General features: G+C 40.2%; 1 protein-coding gene across 2 annotated transcripts in view; it reads right to left on the bottom strand.

Moving 5' to 3' along the window:
* LOC111150311 (immunoglobulin superfamily member 11) overlaps window positions 1-23,440 on the bottom strand; it is a 138,832-nt gene that overhangs the window by 81,964 nt on the left and 33,428 nt on the right. Inside the window, exon 1 of one of the 2 annotated variants that reach the window (XM_022507766.1) lies at window positions 17,641-17,830. The exons of the other annotated variant lie outside the window; for it this stretch is intronic. Within the exon in view, the coding sequence (XP_022363474.1) occupies window positions 17,641-17,830 (190 nt within the window). Of the gene's footprint in view, window positions 1-17,640; window positions 17,831-23,440 lie in introns of those variants that run through there. 2 annotated transcript variants of the gene reach the window in all.

Below are 23,440 nucleotides of genomic sequence, written 5' to 3'. Positions count from 1 at the left end.
AGTGTGTGTGTGTGTGTGTGTGTGTGTGTGTGTGTGTGTGTGTGTGTGTGTGTTTTGTGTAATTTTTTGAGAGCTTAATAAAAAAGCACCTCTGATAAGATTGCCTTACAAGCAGAATATTACAAAGTTCAAATTACTTGTAAGGGATCATTTCAGGATTTAAAAATATTAGATGCACTATATATTTTTATATATGAAAAAGGATACATGTTTTATAGGTCATTCCCAAAAAGAGACGTAGGACCTCCTTCTGCAAAATAGGTTCTATGTTCTGCAGTGGGACAGCGGAAAACCAATGTATTATTGGGGGAGGGGAGGACAGAGGAACAGGATAGCATCCCTGGGCACCTGAAGCCTCTCAGGTTTCAGCTCCTTCCTTCCCCAGGTTTTCTGCCTGCCCTGGGCCTTCAGGGGATCATTATAGCCAGGGAAATAATATGGGAAAAGAAGATCCAGCCTCTCTAAAACCTAATGAAGGAGGACCTGCTATGACAAGCCTCCTAATATCAAATAAGAAAGAAACTACAGAACAGAGCAGGAAAACAGCTGAGTTTCTTTCAAGCAAATGAGTGAAACACAGAACTAAAATCTGTGACAAAATTGTTTATTGAAGTTGTGTCAAAAGGGGACTCTAATATCAGATAATGTTTCATAACTAAAAAAATTAAATAAGATCATTAGCTTTCTTTATCCCCTCAATAACTTGGCGTAAGTGTTAACTAAAGATGCTAAACCTGCGAGGCCTATATTCCAAAGGTCTTTCTACCAAAGTACACCGCTGCATTAGAAATACACAGAGTACTTACTGAGCTACCCATTTTTAAGTGACACTTGAAAAATGAGCACCATCAAGCTTTCCAAAAATAGAGGAAATCAGCTTTGTTTTACTGTTCAGAGACATGCACAGTACATCCACCCACTGCTTGTTTCTTTAACTACCAGAGTGGAAGGGTACAGAAATATATAAAGAATAAAACAGATAAAGATAAAATTCGTCTCCTACATAATGTAAATAACAATGGTTTCTAGCTTATTAATTAACAAATAATCATTATCTACTCTATGCCCACCATGTGCTAGCATTCCAGAGAATGTAAGAAAAATATGGGTGCATGGCCCATATTCCTAAGAAGCTTATCATCTAGTTGGATTAAAAAAAAAAACCAAAACTATGGTTGCAGAACAAAAAGAAACAAATAACTCTACGTAACTAAGTGCTGAGCGGCACTGTAATTTTTTTTTTAAACCAACACCATTATGAATCTGAAAATAGTGGTTTTTAAAAGTAGCATAATCTGCGACACCTGGGTGGCTCAGTGGATTAAAGCCTCTGCCTTAGGCTCAGGTCATGATCCCAGTGTCCTGGGATCAAGCCAGGCATAGGGCTGTCTGCTCAGCGGGGAGCCTGCTTCCCTTCCTCTCTCTCTGCCTGCCTCTCTGCCTACTTGTGATCTCTGTCTAATAAATAAATAAAATCTTAAAAAAAAAAAAAAGTAGCATAATCTGGGCTGAACCTTGAAGAAGTGTAGGATTTAGACCAGCAAAGAAAGAGAAGGGGGACCATCCCTGTCTGAATATAAGTAAGGAGGAAAAATACAAGCAAAGAGAGAACGGCTGGGTGGGAAGCTGGGAAGTCATCTGGCAGACAGGAGGCTGATGGGCTGGTGAGGAAAGTGGACTTTCTAAGTGAGAGGTTCGAGTCGGGGAGACCAGTGGGAAACAACGAGGCAGAGCCTGACTACAAAGAATCTGGATAGCCAGGTCATGTACCACGAATTGCCATGGTAGATTCCTCCACCAAGAGCAGCAAGACTGGAAAGGCAGCCCTGGAAAGGAACCAGTGCAAAGGGTACCCCTACAAAGCACAAACTTATGTGTAGAAGAAATCACAGTTTAGTTCTGTATAATTGTGCTTAATTTCCATTTTAAGGCTCCCATTCCACTAACAGTAAAAACTAAATTATAGTCAATTCAAAGTAATCTCAACCAATTTCTGGCTTCCTCTTTCTCAAGGGTTACATCTAAATAACAGAAGATTACAAAATGCTAGATTTAGAGAGTGTAGGGACAGGAGGGGTTGGGGTCATTTATCCCTGCAAACATCTGAAGCTCTTCCATGAGCTGGTCCTTCCAGATCCTTCCCTCATTCGCTTCTTCCTCCACAAGCCTCCTGCAAGTCTGGCTCTCTCTGGGTGACATCCATGCTCTTCCACCATGCAGGCATCTCCTTGCTGCCCTAAGTCATCCTTGCAGTTGAAACCAGCAAAGCTCTCTCAGGACCAACCAGACAGAGAGTTCCCGTGGCCATGTGTCCTGTTCTCTTAACAGAGCCACCATTCGAAACCCGAGACTTCTGAGGATAGGAAGACTGACTTGGAATCCTCCAGACCAATTCCCTTTATGCCTGGGACTTGACTTCTAAAATTCACAAGAATTTGTGGATTCCTTCATGGTACGGGATTAGAATGTTTGTCTTTTCCTTTAAAAATCATTCAGACCACCAAATTAGACAAAGGGAATATAAGAAAAAACTGGTTAATATCTCAAACATTCTCACATCAAACTAGGTAGGAGGTAAAGAGGACCTGAACCAGGGGATCTTTGGGTAAGCTTGGAGATACAAAAATGGGTAAGCTTGGAGATACAAAAATAATAAACTGTCAGGAATGCCTGACAGAAGTAGAGGATGCTGAATAAAAAAGCAAAAAATAAAAAATAAAAGCAATCCAGCATTTCCAGCCTTTGCAATAAGAAAAATAATGGCATTATCAAAACAGAAGCCAATTTAGAGTGGAAAGGTTCTAAATTTGGTTTGAATTACATTCACATAGGTTTTTCTGGTTCAAGGTGATGACTTTCAATCATCAAAAATACTCTCTGATATTTTAAATACTAGCAAAAAGCTAGCAAAAAGGGCTAGTATTTTAAATACTAGCAAAAAGGACTCAATATGTATTCTAGGAGCTGGTACTGCAGGGACTGAGATGTTTCTCAGTAACACACTCACTACTATGGTTTTCAATACTATCGGATTTCAAATAGTTTATGAAAGGGAAAGCACAACTGAACTTTTAAAAGAGAGTATTTAAAATTTTCAAAGACAAAAATACACCCTTCCATTCACACTTCTCTACTAAATGGTCCCTTCTTTTGTACAAACAGGTACCTAGGTCGCGTATTCTTTGAGAAACAGAGCATAACGCCACGGTGTCTCTGCAGCACTTGGGCTGCGGAAGCAGAACAGCAGCGGTAATGCTGACACCAGCAAGTGCTGGGCCCAGCTGTACACAGGCGTCCAAAGCCCAAGGCTGCTCGGCAGGCCTTGGAACAGACAGATGCACCTCCTGCTCCCTCACTAACTAACTTTGTGCCCCAATGATAACCGGAAGACACGTGAGGAAGAATCACTCACTGTGCTAAAGGGCAAAAAGCACTGGAAAAACTGAAGGATACTACCGGCACTTAGGGCATGCTGTGTCGTTGGGAGCAGAGAGCGGCGAGCAGAGAGAGATATTCGCATTATAAATTATTAGGTCGGTGTCAGTCAGATTAACAAACTTCAAGGAGTGAAAATTCAGTAATAAATACCCAAAGGAAAACATTTAAGGTTTATGTGTGCACATGAAAAATAGAACATCAAAAATCCAGAATCATGTCAGGCCCTGTTGTTTGATCTTAATTCTGAGATGCATTTCTTCATTTCAGTAACACAGATTATCCTAAAAAGGAGCGACTGGAAGAAATAAATAAATAAATAAATAAAGTGAAATAAAAGATGTGAAAGGATAGTGAGTAGATGAAGGAAACCTACCCTTTCTCCACTCACCACCCTTTTAGGCCATCCCTGGCAAGTGAGCATTTAGTGTATAAATAAAACGTGAAGAATGGCAGTATAAAATAACGTGTTCCCCAAATAACATTTAAATCTCTTCAATAAGATATTTTGTCAAAGCCACCTAAAACTCAAATTATGCTTGTTGTACACTGAAAACAAATACTAGAACAAGATGCATTTCTATCTTTAAGGAGAAATCCCAAGTCCATGAGAACAGAAAGAGGGAATTCAGTGTTTTCTCTCCTTTGGAGCTTCTTCTCACTAAATTTTGATTTAGACCGGAGATTTTTCAGTTCATTCTTATCCTTGTCTCCAGCCCCAAATGGCCAGGATTAATGGCCAGGACTAAATGGCCAATCACTCCTCTAAGATCTAGAAACCAGAATCTGAATGTCTGACTCCTCATGGTCCTATAATCTAAACCTATGAAAAGGCACAATCTCTTCAAATGACATTAGTTTAAATATGAGGTTTATATGTATTCAAATGGAAAATGTTAAACTACAGTCCCATTCACATATTTGTAAGTCACCCTCTCACTGTTCTCAGGTTTTCTGGTTCTCAGTGTACTTATCACCTCCTAACATACTACACATTGTATTTATCATGCTCAATGTTGTCTGTCTGTCTGTCCCTGCTAAAACAGAAGCTCCATGAAGGCAAGAAAGTTGACATTTTTTAGACCAGATAGTGCTGAACGGGTAGATGGCATAGTCTGTGCACATCCTGACACCTTGTACACCTGAGGTTTTGAAGCAACGAACCGTGTGCCTAAAACATTAAATATGGATGTCAGGCTGGACGGTTATATCTTACTCATTGCAGGCAGGTGGCATTATTGAATTTATAAAAGCTATCACTGAATGCTTGGGGGGCTATAATTCAAGGACAAATGGAACAGTTGCAGTTATGTAGACCAGGGTCTCAGTGTCATAAACTACAAGCAAATTAAGGAGTTCAGTAACCCCTGGAGAACTAAAATATGGACACCTTTAATAAAGAATTAACACCTTCTTCAAGCAGAGTTGGAATAAGGCATAAGTCATGCCATAAATTAATTAAAAGATTGAAGTCAGCAGCCTCCAGGTGATGCTAAGAACTAGGTAAAGATGCATTACACTGTGAAAGACATCACAACCCTGCTCTCTCTGGCTGTCTCCTTCAAGAAGGTGCATGCCTATTCCCTCTATTGTCAATTCCTCCTTCTCTTTCTGTTCTTACCCTCCCTTTCAGTCCCTTATTCCCAGGGTTTTGTTCTCTCTGATACTCTCTCAGGCAGGATCTCTCACCCAGGCATATGCCCTACCCAGCAGAAGCTGCACTTGTCATATGCACAGAGGCAAGCGGGCCTCTCCTGGCCACCAGCATGTGCCAAGCTCAGCAGTGGCCTGGCACACATAAATGAGTCCAAGTCTAAATAGAGTAGAGCATGGACAGCCCCTAGAATTAACTGTTCCATGCATACAGCACTGGGCACAGACCCAGAAGCTAAACACATTCAATGCATCCAGGATAAATCCCTTCGAAAGTGGAGAAAATGGCTTTCTCTATCAATTGCCTGAGCATGGCAGAATTCAGTAATACCAGGACTCTGAACGCAGATTAAAAAAAGAAACAAAATAAAGACTCAACTCATTTCTTTAAGCTGACTTGTCTGTGTGAGTTCCCCAAGACCCAGTGCTACAACTATTTGAAATTCAAAACAAGATGGGTCATCTCGATCTCTAAAATCTCTTCCACTCCTCCAGGCCTGTGGTTCAATCACTACCAGCTTTTCTGCATCCACTGCACTACTCAAAACCATTCTGAGCACTGTGAGGACTAGTGACTGTACATGTAAGAGACAACAGTGGTAGAAAATCATTAGGATAGTGAGGGACTGAGTTAGACCTTAAAGGATTTAGGACTTAGAGAAACAAGGGGGTTTTCAGACAATAGCAACGGCATGTGCAGAGAAGCAACAGAAGAGACAGGACATGAAACACTGTGATTGAGGGAAGACAGGAGACTAGCCGGGAACAGGGTGCAAGCAGAAGAGCTAAGAGTGGGAACGTCGGTCAGGCTCCCTTTGGGGGACCCTGAATGGCAGGATAAGAAGTCTGGCATTGTGGGCAATACAGAGCCTTTACTAAAAGCACATGAATAAAAAAGAGACAAAGATGAAATGATACTTCATGAAAATGTATTTGGTGGCCAAAGGAAGGTTGAAAGGGAGTAAATAATGACAAGAAAGATCAGTGGGAAAAATAATGCAGTAATTGAGTTACTGGCAACATGTTAATAATATTATTAATTATTATTATTTATTATTAATGCATTGGCAATTGTAGTGAAGACGAAGAAGGCAGAGAAGGAGACAGAGCGGGAAGGAAGAACTGTCAGCCCTTACAAGAAGCCCCTTTCAGGATGTGGAATGCTCATTAATGCCAGGTGGGTGTGTGGAGTGGCACCGGCGTCCTACCCAAAGGATCCCATCCCGTTATGGTTATGGCACCTACTCCCTTTGCCCTTCTTCAGTGTTCAAACCACATTCTTGTGACTGGCTTTCCCTAAGAGAGTTTTGCACATCTCTGATTAATGCTGTCTCTCTTCCTTCTCCTTGCTCCTTTTCTCCACTCCCTCCTTCCATCCAGCTCAGGGTCGAAATTCTGCAGAGAACTTTTCACCACGACTTCCACACCACATGGTCCATCCCTTTTCTTCTCTTCTACAATCTTTCTTTTCTATCATCTTTTGAGTTAACCTTATTAAAAATTTACTTGTCGAGATACCTAGTTACCATGGTGATTAGAAGGCAACATCACAGATAAGAGAAAAAATTGCCCTTATTCTTTTACCAGCTTAAACACTTTTCAGTTTCCATCAGTTTACCTAAAAGATTAGGCCATTAATCTCCAGTCTTTCAAAATAAGCCTGCAAATAGCTCAACCCTCATTCCAAGACCAATATATAGTGCAAGCTTCATCCTAATTGCTCTAATTACATGAAGAACATAATGAGATACAGCAGCAGATGGCTACAGATTAAATGTGACAGAGAAGAAATGCTCCTCTCTCTCCTCTTATTGAAGGAAGTTTGCCATGAAAAAAAAATTATTTTGTTCACAAAGCCAAATCTATGTTTTAAAGAACGTTATCCCACTTTTCTATTTTCTCCAATAGTAGCTTTCCTTAAAAACAAAATTTGTTCACTTCATGTTGGTTTCTGTTACTATATATAACAGAGATAAATTTGTACCCCTGCTGAACAAATAGAAAGCTTTTGTCAGAGTTTATGTAATACATCATATACTTCCACGAACCTGCCCCATAATCTCAAAGATGGATTCTTTCAAATAGAGATGGGGCGGGAGTGTCTGTAGTTTGGGCCTAGCAACAAAAAGTCAATGTCTTACCCTTCAAAGTAAGTTTGTTTTCTCACCTTCTGTCTTCTGGCTAATGGTAATAATTGGTTCAGATTTGGTTATCCCTTCAAACCCCTCATGCTATTAATGGTACTGTCAGAATCTTGTGCACAGGAAATCCCTAAGTCGTGACCCCAGAAATCACCACCATCAGAGCACTGGACTGCCAGGGCTCTGGGAGGAGCATCTACTACAGTTGCTCTGGTCGGGGGGCTACAAGAAAGCCTCCGTGCCATGACAGAAACTGTGTACAAGAACAAAGAACACAAGTTCTGACTCTAGTAAAACAAGAGATAAAATCAAACTTTTCCTTTCTGCCTGAAGCTAGACGATATTCTGAAAACTAGATCTAGGCCACCCCCACTCCCCAAAGAGATAGCCTCTCACTTCATTTCTAAGATCATCTCCATCCAGATTATTGGTGTGTATGAACACTCCTACTGCCATGGCACTCCACAGTGGACAAGGAGATCTCTGAAAACTGCAAATCGTAGGAGGTTCTATGCTTTCTTCCCCACATAATGTAACACTCCAATGTCAGGATCAGAAAATACTACTCCTTGTAGAAAAAAATAGGCACTGAATTTTATCAGCCACTCCAATGCAGCACTATACAAATCTTTTGTTGTTTAAAAAAAATTGGGGGAACATTTGTTTGCATGGTCTTATTTTCTCAAAAGCAGGCATTAGGGTAACATGAAGTGAACATATGTGATATGTGACCACTGATCCAATAATGCCATGGGTCAAATATTTTTTTCACTTATCAATTTCCATTAATAAATGAAGTTGTTCTGCTTAGATCTCGAAGTCACCTCAATACTTGACTATACTTATACTAATTTTCTTACACTTTAGAATTTCTTTGCCCATTTTCATAATGACAATCTGAGAAATACCTGAAAAATTAATAAGTGAAAAGAGGGAAACAGTAAGGAAAACATTTTCAGAAGCACTGTTTTCTTGAGGTAAGTGTTTAAAGATACCTGAAAACTTGTTCCAAAAACCAAATCCATTTACCATTTTGTGTGGTGTGCCCAGGAAGCAGAGACCAGAAGAATGGCTGGCACTCTTTGTCACTCTGCAGGCTTTACCTCAAGGATCACTTCACCCTGTTTACAGATGGCCCAGGTTTTATCCTCTGCCTCCATGTAATTCAGTCACTAATAAAATTATTAATTACCATTCCAGAATACACACCTGCTTGAAGTTCAACAAGATTTAAGAAGATTTAAAACAAATTTCTTTTCTAGAATACAGGGCAAGAAAAAGAAAGGTTAAGAATTGTATCACCTAGACATGAATTTACATGAACCCCCTTTCAAAAAGAAAAGTTAATCCTAACCCTGTTTGTTTCCTTAATAAAATCCCCTCTTCTCTCCTTCTTAATATCTTCATTAAAAGGGCCTCTAACTAAAACTGACTCCTCAACAGTGTCTTCCCGTTGGTGTTCATCCAATAAATAATAATAATAACAATAGCCATACTGTACTAATCCACACAGGCTAGATTATGCCTCCATAGCACATCGACTCTGAAACCTCAGCAGCTTTATACATTTCTTTCATGCTCACACAGCCTCCTTGATGGATCCAGTAGCTCTCTTCCAAACAGTGACTCAGGAACCACGTCTCGTACCACCTTGTGATTCCCTCATCTCAACATGTGGGTCTCCACTACCCACACTCTGTCACCCTCACTGAAATCTACCGGTTAGAACACATGCATGTCCCAAACTAACTGCAACAAATGCAGGAAAATGAAGCTTTGGTCTGGCTCCAAGAGGAAAATAAAACAGAACTAGGTGAACAAGCAGCATTGTCTCTGTCTGACCAGGTGCTTACTCCATACTTAAGGAACTACCACACAGCTGCAAGTCTTTACATACACTAACTTCATTTGCATCTACAGTCAACCACTAAGATAGTTATTACTGCCCCACTTCACAGTGGAAATCTAGGTCCAAACAAGTTAAGTAAGCTACCCAAGCTAGTAAGAGACCTAGCTGGGATTCAGCCACATGCTCCAGAATACACTAGGAGATACTGCTTCTCAGATATGGAAGACACAGAGCTTGGCCCTGTTTAGGATATTGGCCTTCAAATACCTGTAGGGCTATCAATGAAAGAAGTATTCAGATATATTCTGTAAGTCTTGAGAAAATCAAACAAAAGGTAGTACTGAGTGAAGGGGGTTGAGTGCTTATGAGCATCCAGGCAGGGGTCTAGATCCCCCATACACACATCCCCACCTAAGCCTGGAAGCACTCCTTCGGGTGGGTGTTACTAACATGAGAGAAACAGACCCCGAGAGGTTAAGCAGCCTGGCTAGGCTGTTAGGCAGAGCTGGGACTGAAACCCACATCAAGCTGGCTTCCAAAGCAAGCAATCCTCTACTGCATTCAATACTGTACAGAGACAGTGACTATGACTTCATTCTACAAATCACATGGGCAAGGAACGTAACCTCATTCTTTTTTTTTTTTTTAATATTTTATTTATTTATTTTAGAGACAGAGAAAGAACGCACGGGCAGGGGAGAAGCAAAGGAACAAGCGGACTCTGTGCTGAGTGCAGCGTCGGGCTCGATCTCAGGACCCTGAGATTATGACCAGAGCGGAAACCAAGAGTTGGACACTTAATGAGCTGAGCCACCCAGGCACACTTATCTTTGTTCTTTTTCTTTTTTTCTGTGACTAAACTTCATGCACTTGTTAACCCCTATTTAACAGAAAGGCAGAAACCTGAGCCTTGCATTTCTGCGCTGAAGTCTGAGGGAGCAGTCTGCTTTGCTCTAGGACTCATCAAACCCTCCTAAAGCTTCTTTCAAGCATAATGCCAACACCTACGCTCCCTCAACCCCCCCAGCTGACTCTCCTTCCTCAACTAGTCTACAAAGTCTTTTTTCTTAACTTTTCCAAATTTAGTTCTGTAAATACACCAAGACTTTGTAATTCCTGAAATTTGAAAACTACGCACTTGCCTCTTCTCTGCATTCTGATGAGATGTCTCTTTTTTCCCCTGATAACCAGAAAAAATAAGACTATCAGAGGGCAGCAGGAAATACCAGGAACAGAAAACACATTCGTTAATGTATCACAGTATCACCCTGTTACATAAAGGAGAACTTTTGGTAATTAAATGAGCTCTAGTATAAGACAGCAAACTTCCCAGTACAAAAATTATTTATGGAAAAGGTGATTGGTCATGTGGCTAGAGCAATATAGGGGTCTAGCAGGTATATTTTGGGGAGCATAGTGATTGGACCTAGAATATTTTTTACCTTAATGGATAGGAGGGAAAACAAACAAACAAACAAAAAACAGACAAACTTATAATTTCAAGGAAGCCAGAAAAGAATCACTGATTTTCTATGTATATTCAAATGGAAGAAGATAGGAAGGGACAGATAACCATAAAGCTCAATATTGACATGAAAATATTTAAGGAAAATGTGCACAGACTACAAAGGAACAGAATGAGAATATCCAAGAATGTGATTTCCTAAGATCCTCTGAAATAAGATGAAGTCTGTCCTCCTTGCTGAGAAAAGGTAAGGGAATGGGAACAGGGAAAGGTGATGGTGTGGAAGATTATCTAAAAAAATCTGAGCTTCAACAACTTTATCTGAATAGTGTCACTCAGTAACACCTTGATTCTGATCTAAAACTGCAGAACCTCTGGAAGAGAGAAGGCAGGTGCGCCAAGTGAAAAGACAAAACACCACTGTGGCTGAGACATTTACAGTTATCCCTCTTATAGCCCAGGGAATACATCCAGATTTTCCTAATAATTTTCTCTACTCTTTTGTCTGAGAGCTAATGATAAAATAACAATGCCACCACCAACAATAATAATAAATTACTTTGAAGCCCTCCCAGAGGCATCAGAAGAGATGCTGAGCTACATTAAAATGCAGCTCAGAGTTATTAAAGTATCACATTAAAATGTAAGACCCTTCAAAATCCAATCTTAATTTAATTTCAAAGCAGTATTTCAAACCAAAAGACACTAGGGGAATTGAGAGAGAAAAGGGAGATAACAATATTCTATCTCTATTTAGGAGAGAATTGAGATTGAAGCAGGTGGGAGATCTACTAGACATTTTTAATGACAACTTCATTTGTGTTATATTATGTCTGTCCCTCAGTCACAATGCAAGGACAAAAGGACTATTTTACCTTTTTTTTTACCCTGACCCTAACCCTGTATTACTATTATCAATTAAGATTAATGTGAAAACCTACATCTCTGGCTCTGACCTCCTTTAAACCCTAGACTCATACGCTGACTTGCTTGCTGGTTTTCTTCCCCTTGGTCACATTCCTCCAGCAGAACAAATTCAATTTGTCCAAAACTGGATCTATCATCTTTTTCCAAAACTGGATCTCCTTCTTTTATTCTCCATTCCAGTACATCCAAGACAAGAACCTAGAGATTCACCCAGGATTATTTTTGTCATCCTAGAGGACTAAAGGAATTTTACCTCCTAAACTGCTCTCAGTTGGTGGCCTCCTCTTTATCCTTTCTGCCATTTGCTCTTTCTGTTCTGGCCTTCATCATCTGTCCTCTGAAATCCCCGCACCAGCCTCTCAGCATATCTGCCCCTCATCATGTCTCCTAGGATACATTTCGTGCAGAACCACCAGAGGACACTTCGAAAATGCAAATGTGCTTATGCTCCACCCTAGAATAGAGCCTTGGGGTGAATAGACCTCACTCTCCGCTAAGGGATAAGCAAGTTTCTCAGCAGCACACAGTCCTTCCGTGAGCTGCCCCTTCCACCACCAACCAGCATGTCGCCCAGCTGCTACAACTCAGCAAACCTGAAAACCCAGTAGCACTTCCTGTGCCACCTAACACGTTCTTGCCTTTCTTCATGCAGTCCTCTCTGCCCGGAATGTCCTTCCCTTCTTCAAGAAGCCACAGTTCAAAAATCCATTCCCTCAGGAGTTCTTCCCTCTCTCCCATCCCTCCTCCTCTTCTTGCTTCCCCCCTCTGTGTTTGCACAGCAAAGCAGCCACACTCCACACCCCAACACACCCCACTGAGTGCAGGCCTGCATACCTGTGTGACCCATCAGACTACCAGGAGCTCCAGGAAGCTAGATTCACCTCCACTCACAGTGGAGAAGAAATACACAAGAAATGTTCTCTGAACTAAATTTTTTTCACTAAATGACTTGATTTCTACTTGACGCTCTTTGTAACATTTTCTCCCAGTTTGCAATAGAGTGCAAGTGAGAGATTTATAGTAAGGAATATTAAGTATGCTCAATTTACCAGGAATGGAAAGGAGCCTCTATAAAGTCTCCCCCAGGTCAAGAGTGCACCACGCCACGTACACTTTCACATGATATTAAATGTTTAAAACTGCCATGTAAGTTGAGTAGAGGCAGTATCCTGTTTGTACAAGAAGAGAAGATAATCAAGTCTCCCCAGTTGAACAGCTCAAAAACAGAGGGGTCAATATTGAAATACAGGTTTTGTGTCCACTCAATAGTGCTCCTCCCATAAAAGAAAGAACAGATGAATTCAATGGAAAGAAAATACAAAAAGTGAAAAAAGAGGAAATTTCCTAAGTTCTCCTCCACCTCCTTCTCTCTCTCACAGTTTTCTCTTTCTTGCACCTTTCCCAGCAGAGCAGGAGACTCTGGGTAATGGAGTCATTCTAAGACCGTGGCTGTTACTTAGAACACTGTGTTAAGGAACGTTAAGGTCAGTGATTCAATAAACTTAAGTATTAATTAGTTTCGTTCTACTAGATACCCATCCACTAAACTTCTAATTCTTGTGAACCTCACAAACACACAGACTAGGAAAATGTGTAGAGGCTCAGCTCTAACCCATTGCCACCATTACAAATACAACTCAAAGCACTAACCTTCCTCATGATGCCTGTACACTGATATCTGAAAGTTATTACACAGGCTAGGGGCTCAACTCCACAAACAGAATGCACAATGGAACGCCTGACAAGAAAAGCTAAATGTGAGTATTATTTCATAGATCATTCCTTCAGCAGATGGGTGAGGAGGAGCTGCCTCTCACACTGTACCCACCCACACACACCACACACTGCAGGTTGGGGACATTCTGAGGCAGTCTGTGGGTACTGAGGAGTGTGGGCTCAATGTGTAAGTTCCGGCTCCAAGCCAAGGCTAGAACAAGTCTAAAGCCCCACTTCTGTAAGACCTGCCTGGTAGTCTGGTGTCACAAAATATGCTTGGCCTACTCAGCAGAGGTAACTCAGCCCCAGGAAAGATGGCAACTGCTACTAAACAATGTTTGTAGCTCACCACAGGGAGAAGGAAAAGAGCTACAATCCAGGGACACCAGGCAGAGATCCCAACAACAAGAGCCTTGAAAAAGACAAGGAAGAAAAAATGTAACAGCAACTCAACTGGGCATGTGACTTGAGACTCTTGGCAGGTTGCCCTGCTGGGCTGGACAGAATGTGGGCCGAGAATTCACATCTTTCTCCCCACTGCCAGAGGCCAACGTGGCCCAGACACAAGAATACCAAGTCAGACCCTTCATCAAGCTAATAATCAATGAGAACTTCTGAGGAGAATAATGAATGAATAACCACAACTGTCATCTGTTTCACACATCCATGTGACTGATCCCCATTACTCTAATGGCTTTATGACATTAACAACTTCAAACAGCTCTGTAATATATTAATTAGGTATCAAATAGGCAACCAATGAAAGGTTTCTCACCTAGTAGGCAGATTGCTAAACAAAGCTCAGAAGCAAAAACAAAGGCCAGAGTTCACCTTAACATGTCACCCAACATTAACAGGGCAGGAATTGAGACCCTGGGCCAAGAGCAGCTAAAACAAAGATGAGTAAGATGTCTTGGAGGAGGCTACAAGTATCCTGGTGGGAGGGGGGGAGCAAAGAGAACGTCAATATAATAAGGCAACTGCTGGCACTGTGTATATATAATATACAAGGGTCACTAGTCAGAGTTAAAAGACTAAAAGCAAGACAAGCAAACATCGACCCCCATGACCAAAGGGAAGAGTAAAAAAAAGAAAACCCTAGAAATAATCTAATCTGGGTTTTCAAAGGAGGACCCAAGTTTTAAAAGGAGTATGACTTGTCTGGAGTCATGTGGTCAGTAGCAAAGCCTGGGCTAGAATTCAAGTTTCCAGTTCTTTCTATCACAGCAGAAAACTAGGGGGCAGGGCAAGAGGGTAGGCTCCAGGCTTCTGAAACTGGATGAACACAACTTCAAAAGAGCAGATTCTAAAGACAGCCTGACGAATGAACTGTGAGTCAGAATGAGGGGGAAACATGAGGACTGGGTCTCCTCAAGGAGGGGAGACCCAAAGGACGGAAAGGCTGACACATGCTATGTCAGTAAGACCAGGAAAATTAAAAGCATTGCATTCGTAACCAGCAGCAAACGTTCTCATCAAAGCACCTATTTGCTAAGAGGTTGCTTCAGTGGTGTTACTAGTTTACTCCTCCCCTTGTGCGGAGAGCTCTTTTATCACTTGTGCTAAGACTGTAGGGATGTTCTGCGTGCAAGATTTCTTAGAGACTGCTGAAATTAAGGCAGATTACAACACAACTGCATCTACTTCAGAGTGTGCGAGCCCCTTCCGCGGCGGAACTTCTCCATGGCATCATGAAGTTCCAAGTAATGTCCACATAAACTAATATAGAGCTCTACCCAAGTTGTGAAATGCAAACCAGATGGGACTATAAGGTAAGGAGATCAACGCTACACTATGCTACACTTAATTCATTCACCAAAATTTACCTAGTAACTCTGTGTCATGCACTACTTTAAGACCTGTTGGAGGGAGGGTAGAAGACAAAGGATGAGAAGTCGCATAAAGGAAAACACAAGATAATTAAGATAAATAGGACCTAGTCTCTGTCTTGTGAGAAAAGCAAATACTATGTATGCAAAAACTATAAAACTGATGAATGTTAGAAAGCAGTGCTACTCAAAATGTGGCCAATGGACCAATGCCAACCCATGAATTGTTTGTTGTGGGTCTACAAAAAGACAGCAAGTTCAGAAATTGAGAGTAAACATTTAGAAACTTTTATAGCCATTTAACAGTAATTTTAGATATGTTAGTTTAAGAACAAGACTTCTGTTTTATATGTCATTTTTACATTTCATTTTTCTATTATTTCATTTGTATTTTTTTTTTACAAAATATCAGTCCACAAATAGTTTGAGAAGCAATGCAATAAAGTGATGTAACACAAGTACTATGTATTATACTATACTTATTCTATGAGTCAGATGAAGCATTAATTGCCATTTTGTTATCAGAAATGAACAAATTTTCATAATGGCCCAAGAGATTGAGGAGTGGCTCCAGAGACTGCAAAGGATACGTGGGGGTTAACCAGAGATAGTGAGAAGCAAAAGGCATCCTAGGCAAAGGAAGAGTATCTGCAAAAGCCTGGGGGTCATAAAAGTGGGTGGCATGTTTGGCGCATCAACTCTGAGGCATAGTAATAAACAGTAAAAGTGCAGGAAGTTAAGCCACAAAGAGACTGCAGGAGACTTGTATGACTTTACAGGTTAGGCTTTGGCTGTTTACATAAAACACAAGAGGGAACCACTGAACAATTTTATTATCCAGAGAAGGATGTATTTATATTTTCATTCACGTTATTCTGGCCTCAGATGTGAAACAAGAGACAACAGAAGGAAGGGCAGAGACCAGTTACAAACATACTGGAATAATCCAGGTGGGAAGTGAAGAGAACCTGCATTATGTCAAGGGGAACGGCAAGACAGAATGGCTTACAGAAATGTTTCAAAGGCAGGAACGTATAATATTCTTTACCCTCCAGTATGTCTCAGAATCTGTAATTGGATAGCTGTTCACTTAATTCAATAGATGGTCTGATTTTACAAGGGGGAGGTCAGCAAGCACAAGGATGATGAGCAAGTCACTGAGAGGAGAGAGATTGGGATGAAATGGTAAATTTTAAAATGAAAATGTTAAAGTTCAATAAACACAAATATGATAAGTGTGCTGCTGAGAGACACAGAAGGTATGTGGACTGAAATGTGAGATTCTAGAAAGACAATGGGCCTTGTTAACACGTGTGCGCACACACACACACACACACTATACATATAGAGGGAGAAGAAGAAAAGAGTTACAGACAATGCATTTATTTTGCACATTCTGTGTATAAAGCAATTTTTTAGATACCATGAGAGATAAAAAGGGAAATAAGAATAAACCTTTCACTACTAGCCCCAGGGCAATTCTAGGGTCTCTTGAAACCCCCTAGTTAGTTCTGAACCATAGCAGACCTGAGATATCCAGTAAGTATCAAACCAAGACTCATTTTCAATCCAGAAAATTCTATGGGTTCACAGAATCTCTAAAAGGAGGTAGGCGAGGGGCATAAGTACATGCGTGTGTGGGCAGGGTAGGAGGGTTTCTTGGCTAGAAGAAATTATGCCCTGAAATAACCCTAGGGACAATGTGAGTCCCTCAAATGAAAACTGGTGAGTCAACCAGCTCCTCTGGAGCTCCCAACCTTCAGGTAAGATGTAGCCCTCCCAAACCCACGGTAAACTCCACAGACATCCAGAGATAAGCTTCTCCTTAGAACAGCTGCTTCTCCCTGAAACTCAGTGACTCTTGAGACAAAGCAACAGTGGTGGCAAACACAGGACAAGCATATACCATTTTTCATGGAATATTTGGGAAGAAGTAAGCCTGTTGTTAGATGTAGTCAGAAACAAATATTGTTCAGTCATGGATATGTATATCCCTGTAAGCCACAACCAACACACACAGAATACCACTTGTCATTCACTGTGGCCGTGGGACAGGCCCAGTATCCATGTTCTGGTGGTCTGATTGTGTTTTATCAGGCTCTCCTTAAAAGTACCTGCTATATTTCAGGGCACATGACCTTCCCAAATGATATAACGGACTTAGTTTTTATAACAACTTCTACTTCATTCTGGTCATGAACTGAGACAATTAAGGCCTTGTGCATTTTTATAGCTATATCTATACAAGTGAATTTCAACAATTAACCTGTGAATTTAATCCAATTATTCAACAAGTATACAAGATTAAATATTAAACAGTTTAATTTACCTAAAGAGCAATAAGATTTTAATCTAAGATCATCAATTGCCACTTTATTTTCTTTTATACAACATAATGTTGCCCATGTCTTTGTAAAATGACACTGGATATAAGACAAATGTTTACATGCAAGAAAACATAAAACTATCTCCAAAGAGCATTAATTGCCATTTTGTTATCAGAAATGAACAAATTTTCAATCAGTGCCTACCCATCTAAAAGACACTATTGGGAATCAACGGAAAACAAAAAGATCTAATTACCCACAAGGTCTAGAAAAGATAGAGAACAGAATCGCTTAATACCAGCAGTGTATGGAGGTAAGCAGAGGAGAAGCTCTCCATTCAAAGTCTCCAGGATCCTCCGCAAACCCCATACAATGCACCAGCATGGAAAGTGATGAATAAGCTTCATTGATAATAGTGACGACGTCACGACTGGCTGAACATTCAGTCCACAAACAGAAGCCTTCTTGTATTTGCTCAAATCAACCATAGGAAAGTTTTAGCAAAAAGACTGTTATATTCAAATGGAAATCAGTACTTTCCAGCAAGAATGGACAATTAGCAATTCCTTAAACTGGCACTAAGAGGAAGAGCAGGGAAATGTACCAAAAACAATCACAAACAACATATATTCCCAAATGTGAGATAAATAAGAAAGATTACCATAGTTAGTATTTTGAAAAAAGCACACAGCAGACCTACATCTGGATGTTATGGGTCTCCTGATAATCAACCCACTGGTAAGCTTCAACAAAATACTCCCCTTTTGTAAACTGCTTTTACATTCAAGTTTAAACCCTCGTCTAAGATTCCAGGACATAGTTAATTTAAATGGTGGTTCCCTGAACATTAAGTAAAAAAGTGCAAAGCCTGTCTGTACATTTGGAAAGCCTTTACTCACCAGATTAACAGATTCTAGCAAATATCTTTCCAAGATCAGCAGGGCAAATAGTCAACATCCTCGCCCCATTTCCAAGCACACATGCAACTTTGGCCTATCTAACCTATGGATCCAGCACTGTGAGTCTGATCTGGGAGTATAATGAGTCCAGATGTTCCCAAATAAGTTACAATGGTTTCATGACCACCTTGGGATTGAAGGAAAAAAAAATTCAAATAAATAAATAAAATATTTTTATGAAAAAAGGAAGACAAAGACAAAAGATATAGTAGGCCCAACACCCAAGGAGTTCATAACCTTGCTGAGTCTGAGGCCAACACGTATGCACGCAATTCAGGTTTAGTGCTCTGCGTGCAAATTACCGGGATGAACACAGGGCAGAGAAACAGAGCAGAAAAGGGAGGGATTTCATCTGGAGATGCTGCGCAAAGGTTCACAGGAATGACGACACCTGAGCAGGGCTTCAGAGGTCTGAGTAAACAGGCAAAGAATGGTGTGGGAAAGAGGACAGAGGAAGGAAAGCAAACTCACTGAAGGCAATACAAAGGTGTAAGCAGCTTAGAGGACTGAAAGAAATTTGGAAAAAAAAGAAAAAAAGAGTGAGACAAGAATGTTAGATGATGGTCAGGGTGAAGAGAAATGGCTTCACTGACAAAAGGAAATGTACAAGGGATACCTGACTTTCTTAAAGATCTAAAGATATTCCAAATCTAATAATCCCCCAAACTAAACTCTTGCCCCTCCACCCGAGACCTGTCCCCCAGTGTCAGGTTCCATCATCTCAGTATATGGCACCAGGCTGATGCTGGTTCTTGAGCCAGAAACCTGGGACTCACCTTTGAAAAATGCTGCCTCCAGCCCCCACATTCAGTCCATCACCAGCGCCACTGATTCTAATTCCAAAATGTGTTCCATCCAGCCACCATGTCTTCCTATTGCCACCGCCATCACTCTAGCTCACGCCACCAACATTGCACCTGATTTCCCAACAGCCTCTTGCATCAGTCTCCCTGCCACGAGCCTTGACTCATTCTACACACAGTGGTCTTTTGAAAGTGTCAACCCCTTCAATAAATTCCCACTGCACTAAAGCCTAAAGACAGGGAACATGCCTTGGGATACTCAATGCCTTGTCTATTGAAAGAATAAAAGCAAGAGATCAGGTCTGGGACAAGATGATGAATACAAGCCTGTTGGGTTTGAGCTGTCTAAGGAATATCCAAGTAGTTGCCCTGCTGGCAACTGACACTATGGGCCTGGATCCCAAATGACATTTGCTTCCCTCTTTCAAGACTCACCTAAGCAGAATTAACTACGGTAAACAGGACTAAGACTATTTTAGATAATCATGAACTAAGTTAATAAAGCTTGAAGCAAGCTCAGCTTCTTAGAAAAGATTAAAGTGTCTCTCTAATCTGAAATTCTGCAGTTCTGGGTCAGGTCTAGGTTAGCATTTCAAGGACAACAGAAACCATGGATCTAGCACTAGATTTGTGGTGGGATCTTCACAAGCAGAAATTTGGTAGCAAACCCTATGATGTGGCCACTTCCTTCAAACTATTTTCACAGTACTTCTGCCCCTCTGTTCCCTGATGTCCTCACCAATTTTCAAATGACTTCTCTATTAGCTCATCATAAATTGCTCCTGACTCTCAGACACTGCATCTGGGGGGGCACCTGCAAGTACATATTCTGACAACTATACCAGGCAATTTCTCAGTCTGAGATTGCCACTAAGTTTACAGTTTAGGGGCCAGACACAAAGGTTATCTTCCTTCTCTCTCCTACTGACTCTAGAGAGCTACCTTGGGATGTGGGTGCTGTAAGGATTTTCAGACAAGAATTAAATTATAATTTATTGTGGGCTTCCCATGGCACTGTGTAAAGCATTTAACATGAAGTACTGTACGTGACAAATAAATGCAAAGCACTTGCAGAGAGTTTCTAATAATTAACAATTACTTTTCCAAATGCAGATATGGGAGATTACAACCTCCAATATCCTTTTTCCTCCTTAACTTTCCCCAGTATCAGTATTTCTTAACTACTACATACAAACTCTTCAAGTTCAATAAGATGGTGATGGCATCTATCTCTATACTACTTTTTAAGTCAATATGTAAAATAATCATTCAGCTGCCTTAACCTTTAAAAGGGAACACTTTGAGAACTTCTGCCTATCTATCCAGAGAGCATGTATAACAGTTAGTCGTGTAAGACTGGTCAGGTTAGGACCTAGTCAGTTGGCATCTTATTCAGGTGATCACAGGCAACAGTCTTGTGAATCTGATAGTCCTAAGGATTTTAACTCATCCATGTTTAGTCATATATCATTTACTTTATATCTGAAAGGACCACTGGTTAAAAATAGAAAACATAGGAATTACTGAAATATAAGTGAATAAAGAACACAGACATTAAATCCTACAAATTTAACTTATGATTTCTACCAATGTTGTATATTGCATTATCTGATCACATTTCTTACATCTTACAAAAAGTCTCCAATACTTTAAAATACAATAGGGAAAAAAAGCAGAAATATAGAAAATAAAAAATAAAATATCAATACAGGGAATAAGATTGTTTCCATAATGTGTTATTTACCAGAAAAGTACTTAATGAATAGCAGTTTAAAAATCTTTTATTATAATATTTTAAAAGAAAGCCCCAAAATATTTTTTTAAAGATTTTATTTATTTATATGACAGACAGAGATCACAAGTAGGCAGAGAGGCAGGCAAAGAGAGAGAGGGGAAGCAGGCTTCCTGCTGAGCAGAGAGCCCGATACGGGGCTCGATCCCAGGACCTGAGATCATGACCTGAGCTGAAGGCAGAGGCTTTAACCCACTGAGCCACCCAGGCGCCCCCCCAAAATATATATATATTTTTTAAAGATTTTATTTATTTGACAGACAGAGATCACAAGTAGGCAGAGAGGCAGGCAGAGAGAGAGGAGGAAGCAGGCTCCCTGCTGAGCAGAGAGCCCGATGCGGGGCTCGATCCCAGGACCCTGGGATCATGACCTGAGCCGAAAGCAGAGGCTTTAACCCACTGAGCCACCCAGGCGCCCCAATATTTTTTAAATAAGACAAAATACTAGACTTTCAACCACTGAGTGATAAACTAAGGTTATTCTTTATTTTTGATGCCTTGATACAACCTTAAATTACAACCTGCACTTTAATCTAGATTCATTCCAAAAAGTATGTCATCTTAAAATTTGACAAGTGGGGCTTTATGTGATTAATTCAAACTAAATTAAGCAATCTTGTTATACATGCAAAATAATATATGTATAAAGTTATTCATTTTAGCATTGTTTAAAACAGTAAAATATTGGAAACTAAGTATCCATCAGTGGGGGGGACAAGTTATGGTACATCAATATGATGAAATGTTACACAGACATAAAAAAAAGAATAAGAAAGCATACAGTATAGTGTGCTACTGCTTGTGTAGGAAAATGGGGGTGGGTTAAAAATGCATTTGATTCTTATATTCTTAAAATAACTCAGTGACACTTAAAAAAAAAAAAAACTAACAGGCTGCCTGTGGAAGAGACAAATTGGAGGAAATAAGCCAAGAAAGACTTTTAAAGAAGTATTCTTTCATATTTTTTTTTAAATTTGAGCCATGTGAATATATAACCTATTCTAAGAAAGAAATGTTTAAAATAAATATTTTTTAAAAGTAAACCATGTAAGAGTATTTTAAAAGAAACAAACACTTTCAAAAATGTAATACTTGGGTTTGGGGGGTAGGAAGAATAAATGAAACAAGATGGGATCAGGAAGGAGAAAAACCATAAGAGACTCTTAATCTCACAAAACAAACTGAAGGTTGCCAGGGGGAGGGGGTTAGGGAGAGGGTCATGGAGTTATGGACATTGGGGAAGGTATGTGCTGTGGTGAGTGCTGTGGAGTGTGTGAACCTGGCGATTCACAGACCTGTACCCCTGGGGCTAATAATACATTATATGTTAATTAAAAAATAAAAAATTATTTTAAAAATGTAATACTCAATAACTAGCTTATATATAATCACACAGATAAAGCCATTTTGTAAAAGAACAATCACAATTATGTCTGTAATCTTAAAACTGCTCAGTACATGCACTCTTGAATCACATGCAACATAGCGATCTTAGAGTTAATTCCATCTCAAACACTTTCCCTGTTCCATCAATGGGTGGAATAGCAACTACAATGGGTTCCTTCATTTTCTCAGAGCTACAAGGAAAAGGCAGTGCAAATATGAGCTTCTTGACAAATCCCTCTAACAAGTGACTGAGAACAAAATTTTTGAAAATACTCATTTTTTCTCATCACACTATACATCACTTATTAAATGGAAAAGTCAAAATGTCTTTTCATTTATAACGCTACACTAAATCATACACTAAATATAAAATTTATAACACAATACTTAATAATAGAATATTCATTTAAGATCAATTTTATCTTAATCACATTATCTTTTACAGACCCCAAATGACAAAATGCTTTTAAAAACTTAATTCAAAAGGAGGTTCTTGTGAAATAGGTTCTCAGGTCAAAAAAAGGTGAAAACAAAGCAAGCTATCTATAGTACACCAATGACCAACTGACACCCAGAGTTGTTGGGGAACAAAAATCATAACTCTAAAGATATAAAACAAAATGGACAAAGAAGTTTGACTTTTTTATTCACCATCCAACTTCAGAAGGGTATTCTCCTTACTCCTCTCTCACTGGGCTCACGGCCGATTGACTTTGACATTCTTCCAAAGGTTCACCTTTCTTGAGCTCCTTCTCCTATCCTTACCTTCTAACTCTTGGCAAACACCTCACTCTTCACCTCTACTAGAAGAAATGGAAGAGGGCACCTAGGGGGCTCAGTCCGTTGAGCTTTTGACTCTTGACTCTTGATTTCAGCTCAAGCCATGATCTCAGGGTTGTGAGATCAAGCCTCTTGTCAGGCACCACACTCAGTGGGGAGTCTGCTTGGGATTCTCTCTCTTTCTCCCTTTCCCTCTGCTCCTCCCCCTACCTGCTCACACATAGGCACATGCTCTTTCTCTCTCTCAAATAAATAAGTCTTGAAAGAAAGAAAGGTAGAGAGGAAGGAAGGAAGGAAGAGGGATGGAAGGAAGGAGGGAGAGGGAGGGAGGGAAAGAGAAAATAAAGAAAGAAATGGAAGGAATTCTCTCCCTGCCAC

This window comes from Enhydra lutris, unplaced genomic scaffold (assembly GCF_002288905.1).
Source record: "Enhydra lutris kenyoni isolate GAN:26980312 unplaced genomic scaffold, ASM228890v2 scaffoldscaffold2, whole genome shotgun sequence".
NCBI lineage: Eukaryota > Metazoa > Chordata > Mammalia > Carnivora > Mustelidae > Enhydra > Enhydra lutris.
This window is presented reverse-complemented; position numbering and strand designations above follow the sequence as displayed.